This window comes from Camelus dromedarius, chromosome 16 (genome assembly GCF_036321535.1).
Source record: "Camelus dromedarius isolate mCamDro1 chromosome 16, mCamDro1.pat, whole genome shotgun sequence".
NCBI classification, from domain to species: Eukaryota; Metazoa; Chordata; class Mammalia; order Artiodactyla; family Camelidae; genus Camelus; species Camelus dromedarius.
Window position 1 is genome coordinate 28,194,002 of NC_087451.1, and position 11,962 is coordinate 28,205,963.

Genomic DNA, 11,962 nt, shown 5'->3' on the forward strand with positions numbered 1-11,962 from the left:
ACGAGCGATTGGCCAGCGAGCCCAGGCCAGGGCAGTGACTGGAGGGGGCCCGGGCCTGGCGGAAGCGGGGCGGGGCGGGGCGGGGCCGGAAGGTGACCGACATCATGGCGGCCACGCCGCAGCTGCGGGACCGTCTGAGCTTCTTGCACCGGGTGAGTGCGGGCGGCCCCGGCCTCGCCCCGGGCCCAAGCTGGCCACTTCTGTGGCCCTGCTTGGCCCCAGCCTGGTCCCCGCGCTCCGGGCCCTCCGGCTCCTCCCGGGCTCGGTGTCCCCTCCGTCCTCCTCCGGCCCCTCCGGCTCCTCCCGGGCTCGGTGTCCTCTCCGTCCTCCTCCGGCCCCTCCATCCCCTCTATCCCCTCTGATCCTTCCGACCCCTCCCACCTCTCACTTCGCCTCTTCTCCCTCCTTCCCGGTCCTCCGACACCGCAGACCCCTCCTCTTCTCCCCTCCGACCCTTCCGCCCCTCCCACGGCTGGGGGGCCGCACCGCACGTACTTGGAGGGGTCAGGTCAGACCACCGCAGTGTCAGGTCCACTGGGGACTGTGAGACCCCTTGAACAGAATCCAAATCGGAGAAGAAAGCCGTGGGACCCAAAGTTTTGTTTTTTTCAACCTAATTTTAAGTAGCATTAGAGAAAAAGAAACCCAGTGAACCGTGAACTCCACAGTAAACACAACCAGACCCTGGCCTGGGAGCAGGGGAATACCGTTTATTCCGCAGCCCTGATGGGAGGGAAGGCCCTGCGCACCTCTCCAAGCTGTGGCAAGAGGGCCGGACGTTTTTAAGGTAGAACCAGGGAGGAGCGGTGCCCAGCTGCAGAGTTAGGCGGAGTGGGGCAGTGTCGGTGGGGTAGGCTGCTCTGTCTGATAGCTGGCAGTTATCCTCCTTTGGGGACTGGGAGACAGGCCCCGTCCTTCCTGGTGGTTATGTTTCCAGGAATGGCCTCCAGGTCCTTCAGAAAGAGGCTCCTGAGTTGTAGGAGGTCCACATGAACAGCTGTAGGTTCTTTTTAGAAAATGCTCCAGGAGTGGGAGGCTGGGGCTTGTCACCAGGTGTAGGCCAGAACTAACAGTAAATTCTCCTGGCGCCTTGAACTTCCTCAGGCAGGTGTTTGGGGGGGGGGGGCTGGGCTTACCCTGGTGCTTTTAGAAGCCCCGTCAGTTCAGCTCCCCTTTTGGTCTTGGTGGACAAATCATGTAAGCAGTGTGCGCACACAGCCTCAGATGACATTCAGGCAGGTCTTGTGACACTAGGCATCCACCAGTCAAATTGCGTCTGTGGCCAACGCCTCACAGTGCACCTGAGGCCTTCTGTCCTGTCTACACCGAGCCTCGCGCCCCGCAGATGCACAGTGATGGGGGAGTGGGTGTTTCCCGTTTTCACGTCTGTAAACAGTATGTTTCTGTGTCGAGTGAGCACGTAACATAAAGGCGTTTGTGCTCACAGGTAACTGTGGGACGCTCAAGGAATTAAGTTGTTCTTGCTCTGACTTATTTCTGTGGGGCCCATGCCCGGGAGTGGAGCTGTGGGGCGGTCAGTCCGAATGGTTGTGTCACGTTGCTGATCTGTGCTCCAGGAGAAATGGAACCTTCCCGGTGCCCTGCGCGGGAAGGGAGCTCGTCTTGAGTTGTTCGGGTATTTTTGCCAGTTAGTAAGTGGGTACATGTAAAGTCGCCTTTACGTTGTTGTGTGTCTGTAAGCATAGGGCCCTGGGGGCCGTGACAAATCCGGACCCAAGCAGAGGGCCCGTCGCCGTGGAGACCACCACCTTCCGGGGCGTTTGTCCCACCCTCCGGCAGGGAGGCTCCTGCGGGCTCCCTGTGGCCGTGGGACCGCAGCTGTCCTGGCCGGGCCCCCTGACCAGATGGCACGTCAGCAGTAGGATGTGTGGAGACTGGGACCGCTGCAGCCCTGCAGACAGGGCCCTGTGGTCCCCTCGGCAGCGGCTGGCCTCCCGGCTGCCGCGGGCCCCGTGTACGCGGCCGCTCACTGTGGGTGGGGCTCCGCTCCTTTTCAGCTCCCGATCCTCCTGAAGGGCACGGCGGACGACGATGTCCCGTGCCCCGGCTACCTGTTTGAGGAGATCGCCAGTATCCTTCCCGCGGACGCCTGGGGGCTGGGGCAGGGTTCCTGGGCTTCTCCTGCCCGAGGGGCCCACGGCCCCGTCCCCGTAGTAACCAGTGTGGGCGGGGCCTAATGGCCGCATTCATCCCAAACCAGGGCCTGGGGTGGGTGCCTGCGGCGGGGCGGGGCGGCTTCTTCCCCGCCCCCGCCCCCGCCCCCCCCCCCCCCCCGGCCAGCGCGGCCTCCTGCAGCCCAGGGTCAGCTCGCCCCTTCCCTAACCCGAGTGCCTCCCAGAGATCTCGCACGAGTCCCTGGGCAGCAGCCAGTGCCTCCTGGAGTACCTCCTGAGCCGCCTGCACAGCGGCTCCGGCCGCGTGAAGCTCAAGGTGAGTCTGAGTGTCTCGGCAGGCCCTCCCGGGGGTCAGGTCGAGGCCCAGGTCCTGCCCCAGGGTGAGGCCGGCGGCAGGGGGCTCTGCTGGGCGGGGTCCCCTCCTTTGGGCCCAGCTTGGCCCCACCTGTCTGTCGCCCCAGGTGCTGAAGATCATGCTGCACCTGTGTAGCCACGGCTCCCAGTCCTTCCTGCTCATCCTGCAGCGCAACCCCGCCTTCATCCAGGAAGCCGCAGGTACGGGGTCTGCCCGGCCAGCCCCACCGAGGCACAGGAGGCACAGGGAGCAGGGCGGCTGGGGCAGGTTGCAGCTGGATCGGTAGCCTGGGCCCCCGCCTCCCTGACCCTCACCCGTGCTTCCCCATCCACGCCGTCATCCACTGCCAGCACCTCTCTCCGCTCCCACCACACAGGACCCTTTCCTCCTCCCTGCCCGGCAGGCTCAGCTGGGGTCTCCTCCAAGCCCTGCATGCTCTCAGCCTCCCCCCACCCGCCGCCCCACTCCTCCACTGCACTTACCACGCAGGGCGGAATGACCGTGTCTGTCTCTGAGCCCTGCCAGGCCTTTGCGGCCAGACCTTTCCCGTCTGCCCCTGTGACCTGTGTGCTGTGGGCTTTCGGCAAGCGTCTGTGCTGCCGTCCCTGCCACGGGCTCTCTCTTCTCCCCAGGGCTGCTCCCCGGGGCCCTAGTAAACCTTCCGCTCTCGAAGGGCTGTGGGAGGACGGGACTGGTGAGGCCATCAGGAGAGGTGGGGCTCTGGCCTGTCGTGATCCAGGCGACAGGTGGGTCTGGGGTGGAGTCCCGTCCCTCACCCATTCCCTGGGCCAGGGCCGTCCCTTCGCCTCTTGTTAACACAGACTTGCGAGTTGGGGGCCTGAGGTCTGCTCTTTGGGTGGGGCGAATGGAACAGGGAGGCCTTGGCCTTCAGGCAAGAACCCACCCAACCGAGCTGTCCCCAAGAGGGCAGCGCCACGATGGGGACCGAGTCCTCTGGCCACCACTTGTAGGAGATCCTCGGCAGTTACGGATTATGTCCCACCCGCCGGGTGCTGGGACCCACCCCCCTGCACCCTTTACTGCAGATGGGGCTGTGGCCAGGGCGGGGCTGGGCTGCCTGTGGCCCTGGGCAGCTGTGTCGGTGCTTTGGAGATGGAGCAGCCTGGGAAGGGGCCCAGAGGCACCAGGGCTGGGGTGCACCCATCACAGCCGAGCTCCCCAGAGCTCGTGCCCCGCAGCAGTCCTGCTGGGTCATCCTCACCAGCCGGCAGGTCACGATGACCCACTGGGCAGCTCTCACAGCTACGGCGGGTGCCGGGGGTCACCTCTGTCCTGGTCCCCTGGAAGAGAGCAGGTGAAACGGACTGAGGGCAGCAGACCAGGTTCTCTGTTGGCACCAAAATCTCTCCAGCTCTGAGCACTGGCCCCAGGGGACAGTGCGCAGATAGGCCTGCGTGGGCTGTGAGAGGAGGTGGTGCTGGGGCGGGGGGGTGCACAGAGAGGACAGTCCTGTGTCTGGGGTCCAGCAGGGTCCTGCAGGGAGGGTGGGAGCTGCGGCAGGAACAGCAGGGAGGTGCTGCTGTCCCTTCACTCCTCCTGTGTCCGGCTGCCCGCCCAGCTGGTTGCGGGGCCATGGTCTGCACACCCTGGGGCTGGCACCAGCCAGATGAGAAGAGAGATGCGTTTGGACAGAGGAAACAGGCAGGCCCTGCTCTCGCTCTGAGCCCTGAGAGGAGGAGGTAGTGAGGCACGCGCGGTGGTGGGGGTTGTCCCCCGGGGAGTGCAAGGGCCCTGAGGCAGGGAGAGCCTGGGCTGGGTTCAGTGCAGCGGAAGCTCACTTGATGAGGCACGACTGAAGCTTTACGAGAGGAGACGATTTAGGCTGTGATGAAGAACTTGAGATTTATTGTCAAGCCCCTGGGATACTCGAGGGTTTTGAATTGGACGAGGCCCCATTCGGGTTGCCTCTGAGTGGTGGAGGGGTCCGGGGAGGTGGTTGGGCTGCTGGTGCGAGAGCCCAGGCAAGAGGCGGCCATGGGGTCAGGGAGCGACGCGCCCTGTGGTGCCCCAGAGGTCGGATCTCAGCCTCATGGCTTGGGGTGTGGGCGAGGAGGAAGCCGAGGGGCTGCGAGGGCCGGGCTGTCGTGGGCTTGGGATGGCGGGGCATCTGTGCTTTATAAAGCCCACCCCGGCCCCACAGACCCGGGCTGGCGGGGGGGCACGGAGCTCAGGCTGCCCATGCAGGGAGGGGGCTTGCAGGCCACGCCCCTCGAGGTGGTCCACAGGGCCCAGCTCGGCTCTCCTCTCTCTGCCTCGTCTGCAGTTTTCACAGGCCCCCCGGACCCTCTCCATGGGAACAGCTTGTACCAGAGGGTGCGGGCGGCTGCCCAGGTGAGCCCAGGACCCCGGTTGCTCCCTGTCCCCCAACCCGGGGCCCTGGCTCTACCCCTGCTGCATGGCTGGAGCCCTGTGCGTGGCCCTCTGGGGAGGGGTGTGTGCGGAGCAGGGGCAGGGCGACAGCGGTGGGCTCACGGCAGTGCTGAGTGCCTGCTGTCTTCACCCAGGACTTGGGGGCTGCCCTGTTCTCGGACGCCTTGTCACCTCCGCCTCCCTCCCAGCCTTCCAGGGCCCTGCCTCCAGCAGGTATGCAACCATGTCCAGCCCGGGGGGCCGGGTTCCCCTCTGGGCGGGCTCGTGGTCCCTCCTCCCCTAGCGTCCCGGGTGTGCGCACTGCTCCTCGGAGGGCCACTGACGCGGGCGTCACCGCAGGCATGGGCTCCCAGTCCAGGCCCCAGAGCGCCCTGCAGGGCTTCGGCTACAGCAAGGAACGGGGCCACACAGGTGAGTGCTGCAGGGGCGAGGGGCCGGCCGAGGGGGCGAGGGGGCGAGGCGGCGGGTGGGCCCCTCAGGCCCCACACTGACGTCCCTCCCACCCCTGGCAGCAGGGCAGGTGTGGTTGGCTCTGCTTAACTGACAGGTGAAAAGCCAGGTTGAAGGTCAGCCTGCACTTGGGCCCCCAGCTCTGCTCCTCCGAGGGCAGAGGGCGGGGGCCCCAGCTGTGACAGAGGTGACCTAGGGCAGGAATGGCGCCAGCCATGCTTGCTGGGGGTGCCTGCGGCTTGCAGCGGGGCCGTGTGGCCCTCTTGTGGGCTCTGGGCTGTGTCCCGCTGTTGTGCTGATGGTCCTGGTCCTGGTCCCCGCTCTCAGTCCCCTGGCCCTTCTGAAGTTCTGATCCCTGAGGTGGGTCTGCCTTGGAGACCTCACCTGTTCTTAATTTGGGGGTGATGGTTGGATCCCCTCCTTGGGGTGCTCACACAGGAGAGCCCCCAGCACTGGACATGAGCCTCCCTAAGCGCCCACGGAGGTTTGGGGCTCTCAGGACAAGCAGGAGGCCCCTTGCTCCGAGGCGGGGACCCAGGGGACCCAGGGGCACAGCTGAGCTGTAAGCTGCCGAGTGTTCAGGCTCCACTGGGCCAGAGCATGCTGAAATGAGTTCACCGGGGAAGCTTCCCGAAGGGCCTGGTTCCTCTACATGCCCTCTGCTCTGTGCAGCTTGTGTCCTGACCTCCAAGCCATGGGTGGGGAGCAGCGTGGAGACAGGGCATGGGGGTGGTGGCTGTACCATCTCCCCTCTCCCTCTGGTGCAGGCTCTGCAGGTGAATCCTTCCTGTCCACCATCCAGAAGGCCGCAGAGGTGGTGGCCAGCGCTGTGCGCCCCGGGCCTGAGAGCCCCAGCACCCAGAGGCCCCTGCTGCGGGGTAACGCCTACCAGCCAGCCGTGACGCCTCCAGCCAGCCTCAGCCCCCCCACTCCTGGGAACCCACTCCCCGTAGCCGGCCTGGGCGCCCGAGGTATCAAGTGACACCCCTCGCGCAGTGGGGTCTGGCTTCCCCTCCCAGGGCTCCGGGCTTGTGTCACCTGCCGGCTGGGTGGGAGCAGATGGAGGAGGAAGAAAGCAGCTCACCTGTGGGGGGGGGGGTGTACAGGCCCCGCCCTCCTGTCCCACACCACCTCTCAGAACTCAGAGCCAGCTGCCCAGGTGATGAGTTCCACGTGGCCTCTGTGGTGGCTGCATCCAGACCAACCATACCTTGTCCCTGCGCTGTCCAATGTCTTTGTCCATCTGCTCTGGGTGGGAGCTTCGGTGTAACGGCCCCACCAGGAGTGGGTCCTACCCAGGTCCCAGCTGCTCAGATGCAGGACTAGGGTTGAGCTGGGACGAGAACCCAGCCCCAGCCCTCGTCCATGCATTCGACACGTTTGGGTGGCTGTGCGGGACGGCAGGGACACCCGAGGAGGACCAGGCTCCGGGGCACGTGTGTTCTGGTGCACTGGGGGAGAGGACGGCCAGATAGCTGTCCGTGACCTCCACCTCCACCTCACTCAGCAGCTGCCATCACATTTTCATGGCTCAAAGGAAGGGTGTCAGGACTCACCAGGATTTGAGAGCTGCTGTGCTGGCAGTGTCCCCGCTGCTCTGCACATCCAGCCCCCGCCTGGCCCTGGTTCCTGACACGGCTTCCTGCGTCTTCCGGGCGGGGCGGGTCCCCTGGGAGGGTGTGCTCCTCTCTGCCCCCGTCTCCCCTCACCTGGTGTGTCCTGGAGCTGGAGCCCAGGTGGCCGCCCCGTCCACATCTCGGGACCCAGACCCCAGGCCTTTCCTGGATCTCCCTGTCCCGGGATCCTGGGGAGGCGGACACGAGGCCAGCCTGAGGCCCCAGAGGGCCTTACCCTCAGTCACTGTCTCCCCCAGCAGTGAGACGCCAGCCTGGGCAGGCCGGGGGCGGCTGGGATGAGCTGGACAGCAGCCCCAGCTCTCAGGGCTCCTCCCAGGAGGACGGCGCCCTGGGCGGGGCCTCAGACTCCAGCAGTCGGTCGGGCAGTGACAGCCCCTCAGTTACCAGCCGGGCGCCCAGTGACCTGGCAGAAAGGTGAGCCTGGGCCCAGGGCAACCCCCCCAATCCCAGCTCCAGGATCCCACCGGTCAGGGAGGCACCCTGCTCTGTCCTGACCTGCATGCCTCCTACAGGGTCGAGGCCATGACCCCGGGTGACCACCAGCAGGAGCTGAGCCTGGTCCGGGCTGTGACTCGGGGGCCGCACGCCTTCCTGAGCCGAGAGGAGGTGCAGCACTTCGTCAAAGAGTGAGCCCCCCACCCCGCCACTCCAGGACCCCACCCCTGCACCCCCCGCCCTTGCCCCAGCTCTGCGCCCCCACCTGGCCCCTGGCCCCTGCCCCACTGCCCAGGTGCCCCCGTGCAGGTGTGGACTCCTCAACTGTGAGGCCGTGCTGGAGCTGCTGATCCGCCACCTGGGCGGGACTGGCGAGCATGAGCAGATGGTGAGGGCGGCTGCCGCGGGGCGGGGGGGTGTCCTGCCCTGGAGACAGGTGGGGGGTGAGCGCAGGACTCCCGTGAGGGTCCTTGCTGACCGCAGGCCTGCCCCGCAGAGAGCCCTGGGGGCCATCGCTTCCCTCGGCTGCACCGACCTGCTCTCCCAGGAGCGCGTCCTGCTGCTCGCCCGGCCGCGGCTGCGGGAGCTCAGTGCGGGCCACCCCGGACCCGTGACCAACAAGGCCACCAAGGTGAGCGGCGGAGCGCCGCCCCCACCCCGCTCCCCAGCCCCCAGGCCCCAGCGCCCGCTCACGGACTCTCCCTTTCCTGCCTGCTGCCCCTGGAGCAGCAGTCGGGGGCTTGGCGTCTTCCCATTCCTGGGACCCCACACTTGCCCTCCCCGCTTCCTAGCAGCTCTGTCCTTTGGGCAACGCCGTCCCCCTCATGACTCATCTTACACACGGCTTCCTGCAGGAAGCCCTCCTTGGCTGCTTGGATGGATCTATTCCTCTGTTCTCCGCTGTGTCACAGCTCATGGGTCTGAGCTCTGCTTCCAGGTCCCCAGCTCCTGGAAGACGGAAGTGGTTCTGTGTGTCTGAGTTCTCTTTCTGCTAACAAGTGTCGGGGAGCAGCCCAGGATCTTCCTAGGGGCCTCTAGGCAGCAGCCAGGCCCTGGCCCCTTCACCCGCTGTTGGCTTCCCATTTCTTCTGTGGTGGCTGAAAATTCAGCTCCTTAGTCACCTGTCCCTAACTGTCCTCCCCAGCGCTGCTGCTCCCCAGGGTGGGACGACAGGAGAACAGGTGGGAGCAGCTGGCCGGCCCTCCCCTGCTCTGGGCGGCGGCACTGAGGCAGGCACTGGGGCGGGGAGGGCCACGTCGTCCGTGACTCCTGAGGAGCACAGAAGCCTCACCGATTCCCCTTTTCTTCCCTCGTCCAGATCCTGAGACACTTTGAAGCCTCCTGCCAACAGTGGCCTCCTGCCCGGAAGCCCCCAGCTGAGCCCGGCCCCACAGCTGCCCATGTGAGCCCATCAGACCTGCTGACCGATGCCCTGCCTTTAGCCGGGGACCAGGCCTTCCTGCAGCCTCTGAGTTCAGCTCTGTTCACACCCAGGAGCACTGCTCCCCCATCAGGGCTGCATCCTGGCCCTGTGTCCCCCACCCCTCAGGACGGCTGCCTGCTTCCAGCCCCTGGGGATGCTGTGGAGACCGAAACCAGACTGGCAGCTTCCACAGAGCAGGGGCTTGGATCTGAGCGGGGCCCGGTGGGCATGGACACCCGACAGTGGGGGCCAGAGCTGGGCCCGGGCCCCAGCGGCAGCTCCCACTCCTTGTTTGCTGGCATGGAGCTGGTGGCCTGTCCCCGCCTGGTGGCGGCCGGGCCTGCTGTGGGGGAGCCCCGCCAGGCCCCCTGGACGTTGTCTCAGAGGATGGCAGCCAAAAAACCGTCTGGCTCGGAGCCATCGGCTTTCGCCTTCTTAAACTCATGACCTCGTCAGCCTGGGCCACCAGCAGAGTCCCTGGCCCATGCTCCCAGGACCCCCCAACTTTGTCCTGTCCCCAGTGCCTACAGCCCCCATGTCCCATCAAAGAGTGTTTCCCCTCAGGGGTCTGCAGTCAGCCTCGCCCTCCCCCCTGGTCTCTTCCCCTTGCCCACTGAGGCCTTGGTGCGGGCGGGCAGCCAGCCAGGCAGGCTCAGTGGACGGCCCATCCCGTGATGAGACCAGCCACCAATAAAACCCAGGTGATACTTCAGGAGTCCACGAACCCAGCAGATTCAGGCCAGCACTGCGGGAAGGGGTCGTCCTTGCCCATGGGGGCCCGCTCCCCAACCTTGCGTCAGAGGCAGGTTCCCTGTTTTTCTTCTGGTGGGGCAGGACCCCCTACAGTCTGCCCCGTGGATGTGGTGACCAGGGAGCAGCCCTGAGTGCCCGCAGGACGGGCACAGAACGAGGAGCTGAATGCTCGCTGAGACTGGCAGCCCTGCCTCCTGCCTCACGGCCGTCTGGTCTGGCAGGATGAGCACACTGTCCATCTTTCCATCTGCCAAAGGGATCAGAAGGGAGGGCAGAGGAGGAGATGGCTTGGTGTGGCCTGCCTGGAGGGCACGGGAGCGGAGGCCTGGTGACCGAGCTGAGACGTGACACCCCTCGGACCTGCCCCAAGTCCCTGGGGTCCACACAGGCACGCAGAGCAGGGCGCCAGATGAAGGCGGGGAGGGCCTGCCTGCAGACGGGGCCCAGCCTCCCCGCCCCAGGCTGCTGTTCACAGGCAACGGTCCTGGGAGGACCCCAGAGCCACCTCGGCCACCCCCACCCCGACCTGTCTCCTTTGCCAGGGGCCGGCTGCCTGGGCTTGGATCCCCACAGCAGTGGCTGGCAGGACCTTGCTAGTGCTCCCCGCGGGCCCCCGGGGGAGGCCCCTGCCCGCCTTCTCTCAGGAACAAGGATTGTTGTGGGTTTGGAACCACTGCTCGGGTCTTGGTTTGTTTTTGAGCTCAGATTCCTCCCTCAGCAAGGAGTGGGGTCGGCTGGGTCCTAGGCAGCCTGGCACCTTCTCTTCATCAGGCTGGGGCCCTGTCCAACATCAGGTCCCTATGTGGCCCTTGTCAGCTCCCTTTGCCATGACCGTGGCCTGCAGACTGCACGGCACCTTGGACGAGAGCTCTGGCTCCTAGAGCCAGGGACGGTCTGGGGTCACACCTCCTAGATAAACACTGCTTTTAACACGAAGCTGCGCTGTTTGCTTTTTCCTTTAGAGTGTGTGTGTGTGTGTGTACAGGCACTCAGGAGGGGCACACATAGGGGCTTCTAAAACAGGCAGGTGTTTTTTCCTCCTTAAATGTTTGAGGACTCCCCAGGGGGACTGTCTGGTCCTTTTTTTTTTTTTAATTGAAGTGTAGTTGATTTACAATGTGGTAGTAATGTCCGATAATTGGTCCTGTGATTTTCTTTTTTAAATTTTTTTTCCAATTTTTTGGCGGGGGGGAGGTAATTACGTTTATTTATTTATTTTAACAGAGGAACTGGGGAATGAACCCAGGACCTGGTGCCTGCAACATGTGCGCTCTACCACTGAGCTCTACCCTCCCCTGGTCCTGTGGTTTTCTTAATTGCATGGTTTTTAACTATGGAATTCAATTCCTTATGTAGATTTAGGGCCATTTGTGTTATCTCTTTCTTCATAAGTGAGTTGTAGCAGTTTGTGTCTTTCAGGGAATTGGTCCGTTGCAGACGTGGCCATGGGGTCTCTAGCCTGCTTCACTGTCCTCAGCTTGTGCAGGGTCCCATATGTCACTTCTGATGCTTTCTTGGCCAGTCTGAATAGAGGTTTATTAATACTATTGATCTTTTCAAAGAAATGCCTGGACTTTTATTTTTTCTGCTGGTTTTTGAGTTTTCTATTTCATTGATTTCTGTTCTTTATTATTTCCTTCCTTCTGCTTTGGGTTTAGTTTTCTTTTTCTAGTTTCTTAAAGGTGGAGACTTAGATTATTGATTTGAGACCTTCTTTTCTAGTATGATAATTCTAATGCATACATTTTCCTCTAGACACTGCTTTAGCTGCATCCCATGAATTTTGATACATTTTTATTTTTATTCAGTTCAAAATGTTTTCTGATTTCCTTTAAGAGATCTTTTTGGTGTAATGGCTGATTTAGAAATGCATTTCTCTATTATTAGTATTTTTGTTCTGATACAGTAAGAGAACATATTTTGTATGACTTCAGTTATATTTTTAAAAATTTCAAACTTCTGTTAAAGTTTGTTTAGTTGCCCACAATATAGTTTATCTTGGTGAATGTTCCATGTGCACTTGGTCTAGAAAACTGCAGACCAGTCTCCTTCATGAACATAGGTGAAAAAAACATCCTCAACCAAACATTAGCAAACAAATCCAGAAGCACACGGAAAGAGTGATACATCAAGATAAGTGGAGCTTTTCCTGGGGATAGAAGGCTGAGTCAGCATCTGAAAGTCAGTGCAATTCATCACATCAACACACTAACGGAAGAACCACCAGCTTACTTTGAATGAGGAAGCTAAGAGAACACAGAAGCAAACCACAGACTGGGAGGAGGTGTTTGCCACTCACAGATCTCAGGGAGGACCTGTATCAAGAACGTGTAAGAAACACTCAAAACTCAACAAAACAAAACCCCCTGTTTGCAAAGTGGGC

At 62.6% G+C, this 11,962-nt stretch overlaps 1 protein-coding gene across 4 annotated transcripts; it reads left to right on the plus strand.

The window, feature by feature from the left end:
* Window positions 1–75: 75 nt before the first annotated feature.
* TEPSIN (TEPSIN adaptor related protein complex 4 accessory protein) lies at window positions 76–10,515 on the plus strand. 4 transcript variants are annotated; one of them, XM_064495386.1, is made up of 14 exons: window positions 76–152; window positions 2,019–2,091; window positions 2,360–2,451; window positions 2,597–2,690; window positions 3,123–3,236; window positions 4,775–4,842; window positions 5,016–5,094; window positions 5,221–5,292; window positions 6,099–6,302; window positions 7,205–7,382; window positions 7,481–7,594; window positions 7,713–7,791; window positions 7,900–8,034; window positions 8,722–10,515. In XM_064495386.1, exons 1-14 carry the CDS (start codon window positions 105–107, stop codon window positions 9,271–9,273), a joined length of 1,902 nt encoding a protein of 633 aa, XP_064351456.1. In that variant the 5' UTR covers window positions 76–104; the 3' UTR covers window positions 9,274–10,515. The 4 variants fall into 4 exon arrangements, with proteins under 4 accessions (XP_064351456.1, XP_064351457.1, XP_064351458.1 ...); XM_064495387.1 differs by having other exon boundaries at window positions 7,208–7,382; XM_064495388.1 differs by lacking the exon at window positions 5,221–5,292.
* Window positions 10,516–11,962: the final 1,447 nt, after the last annotated feature.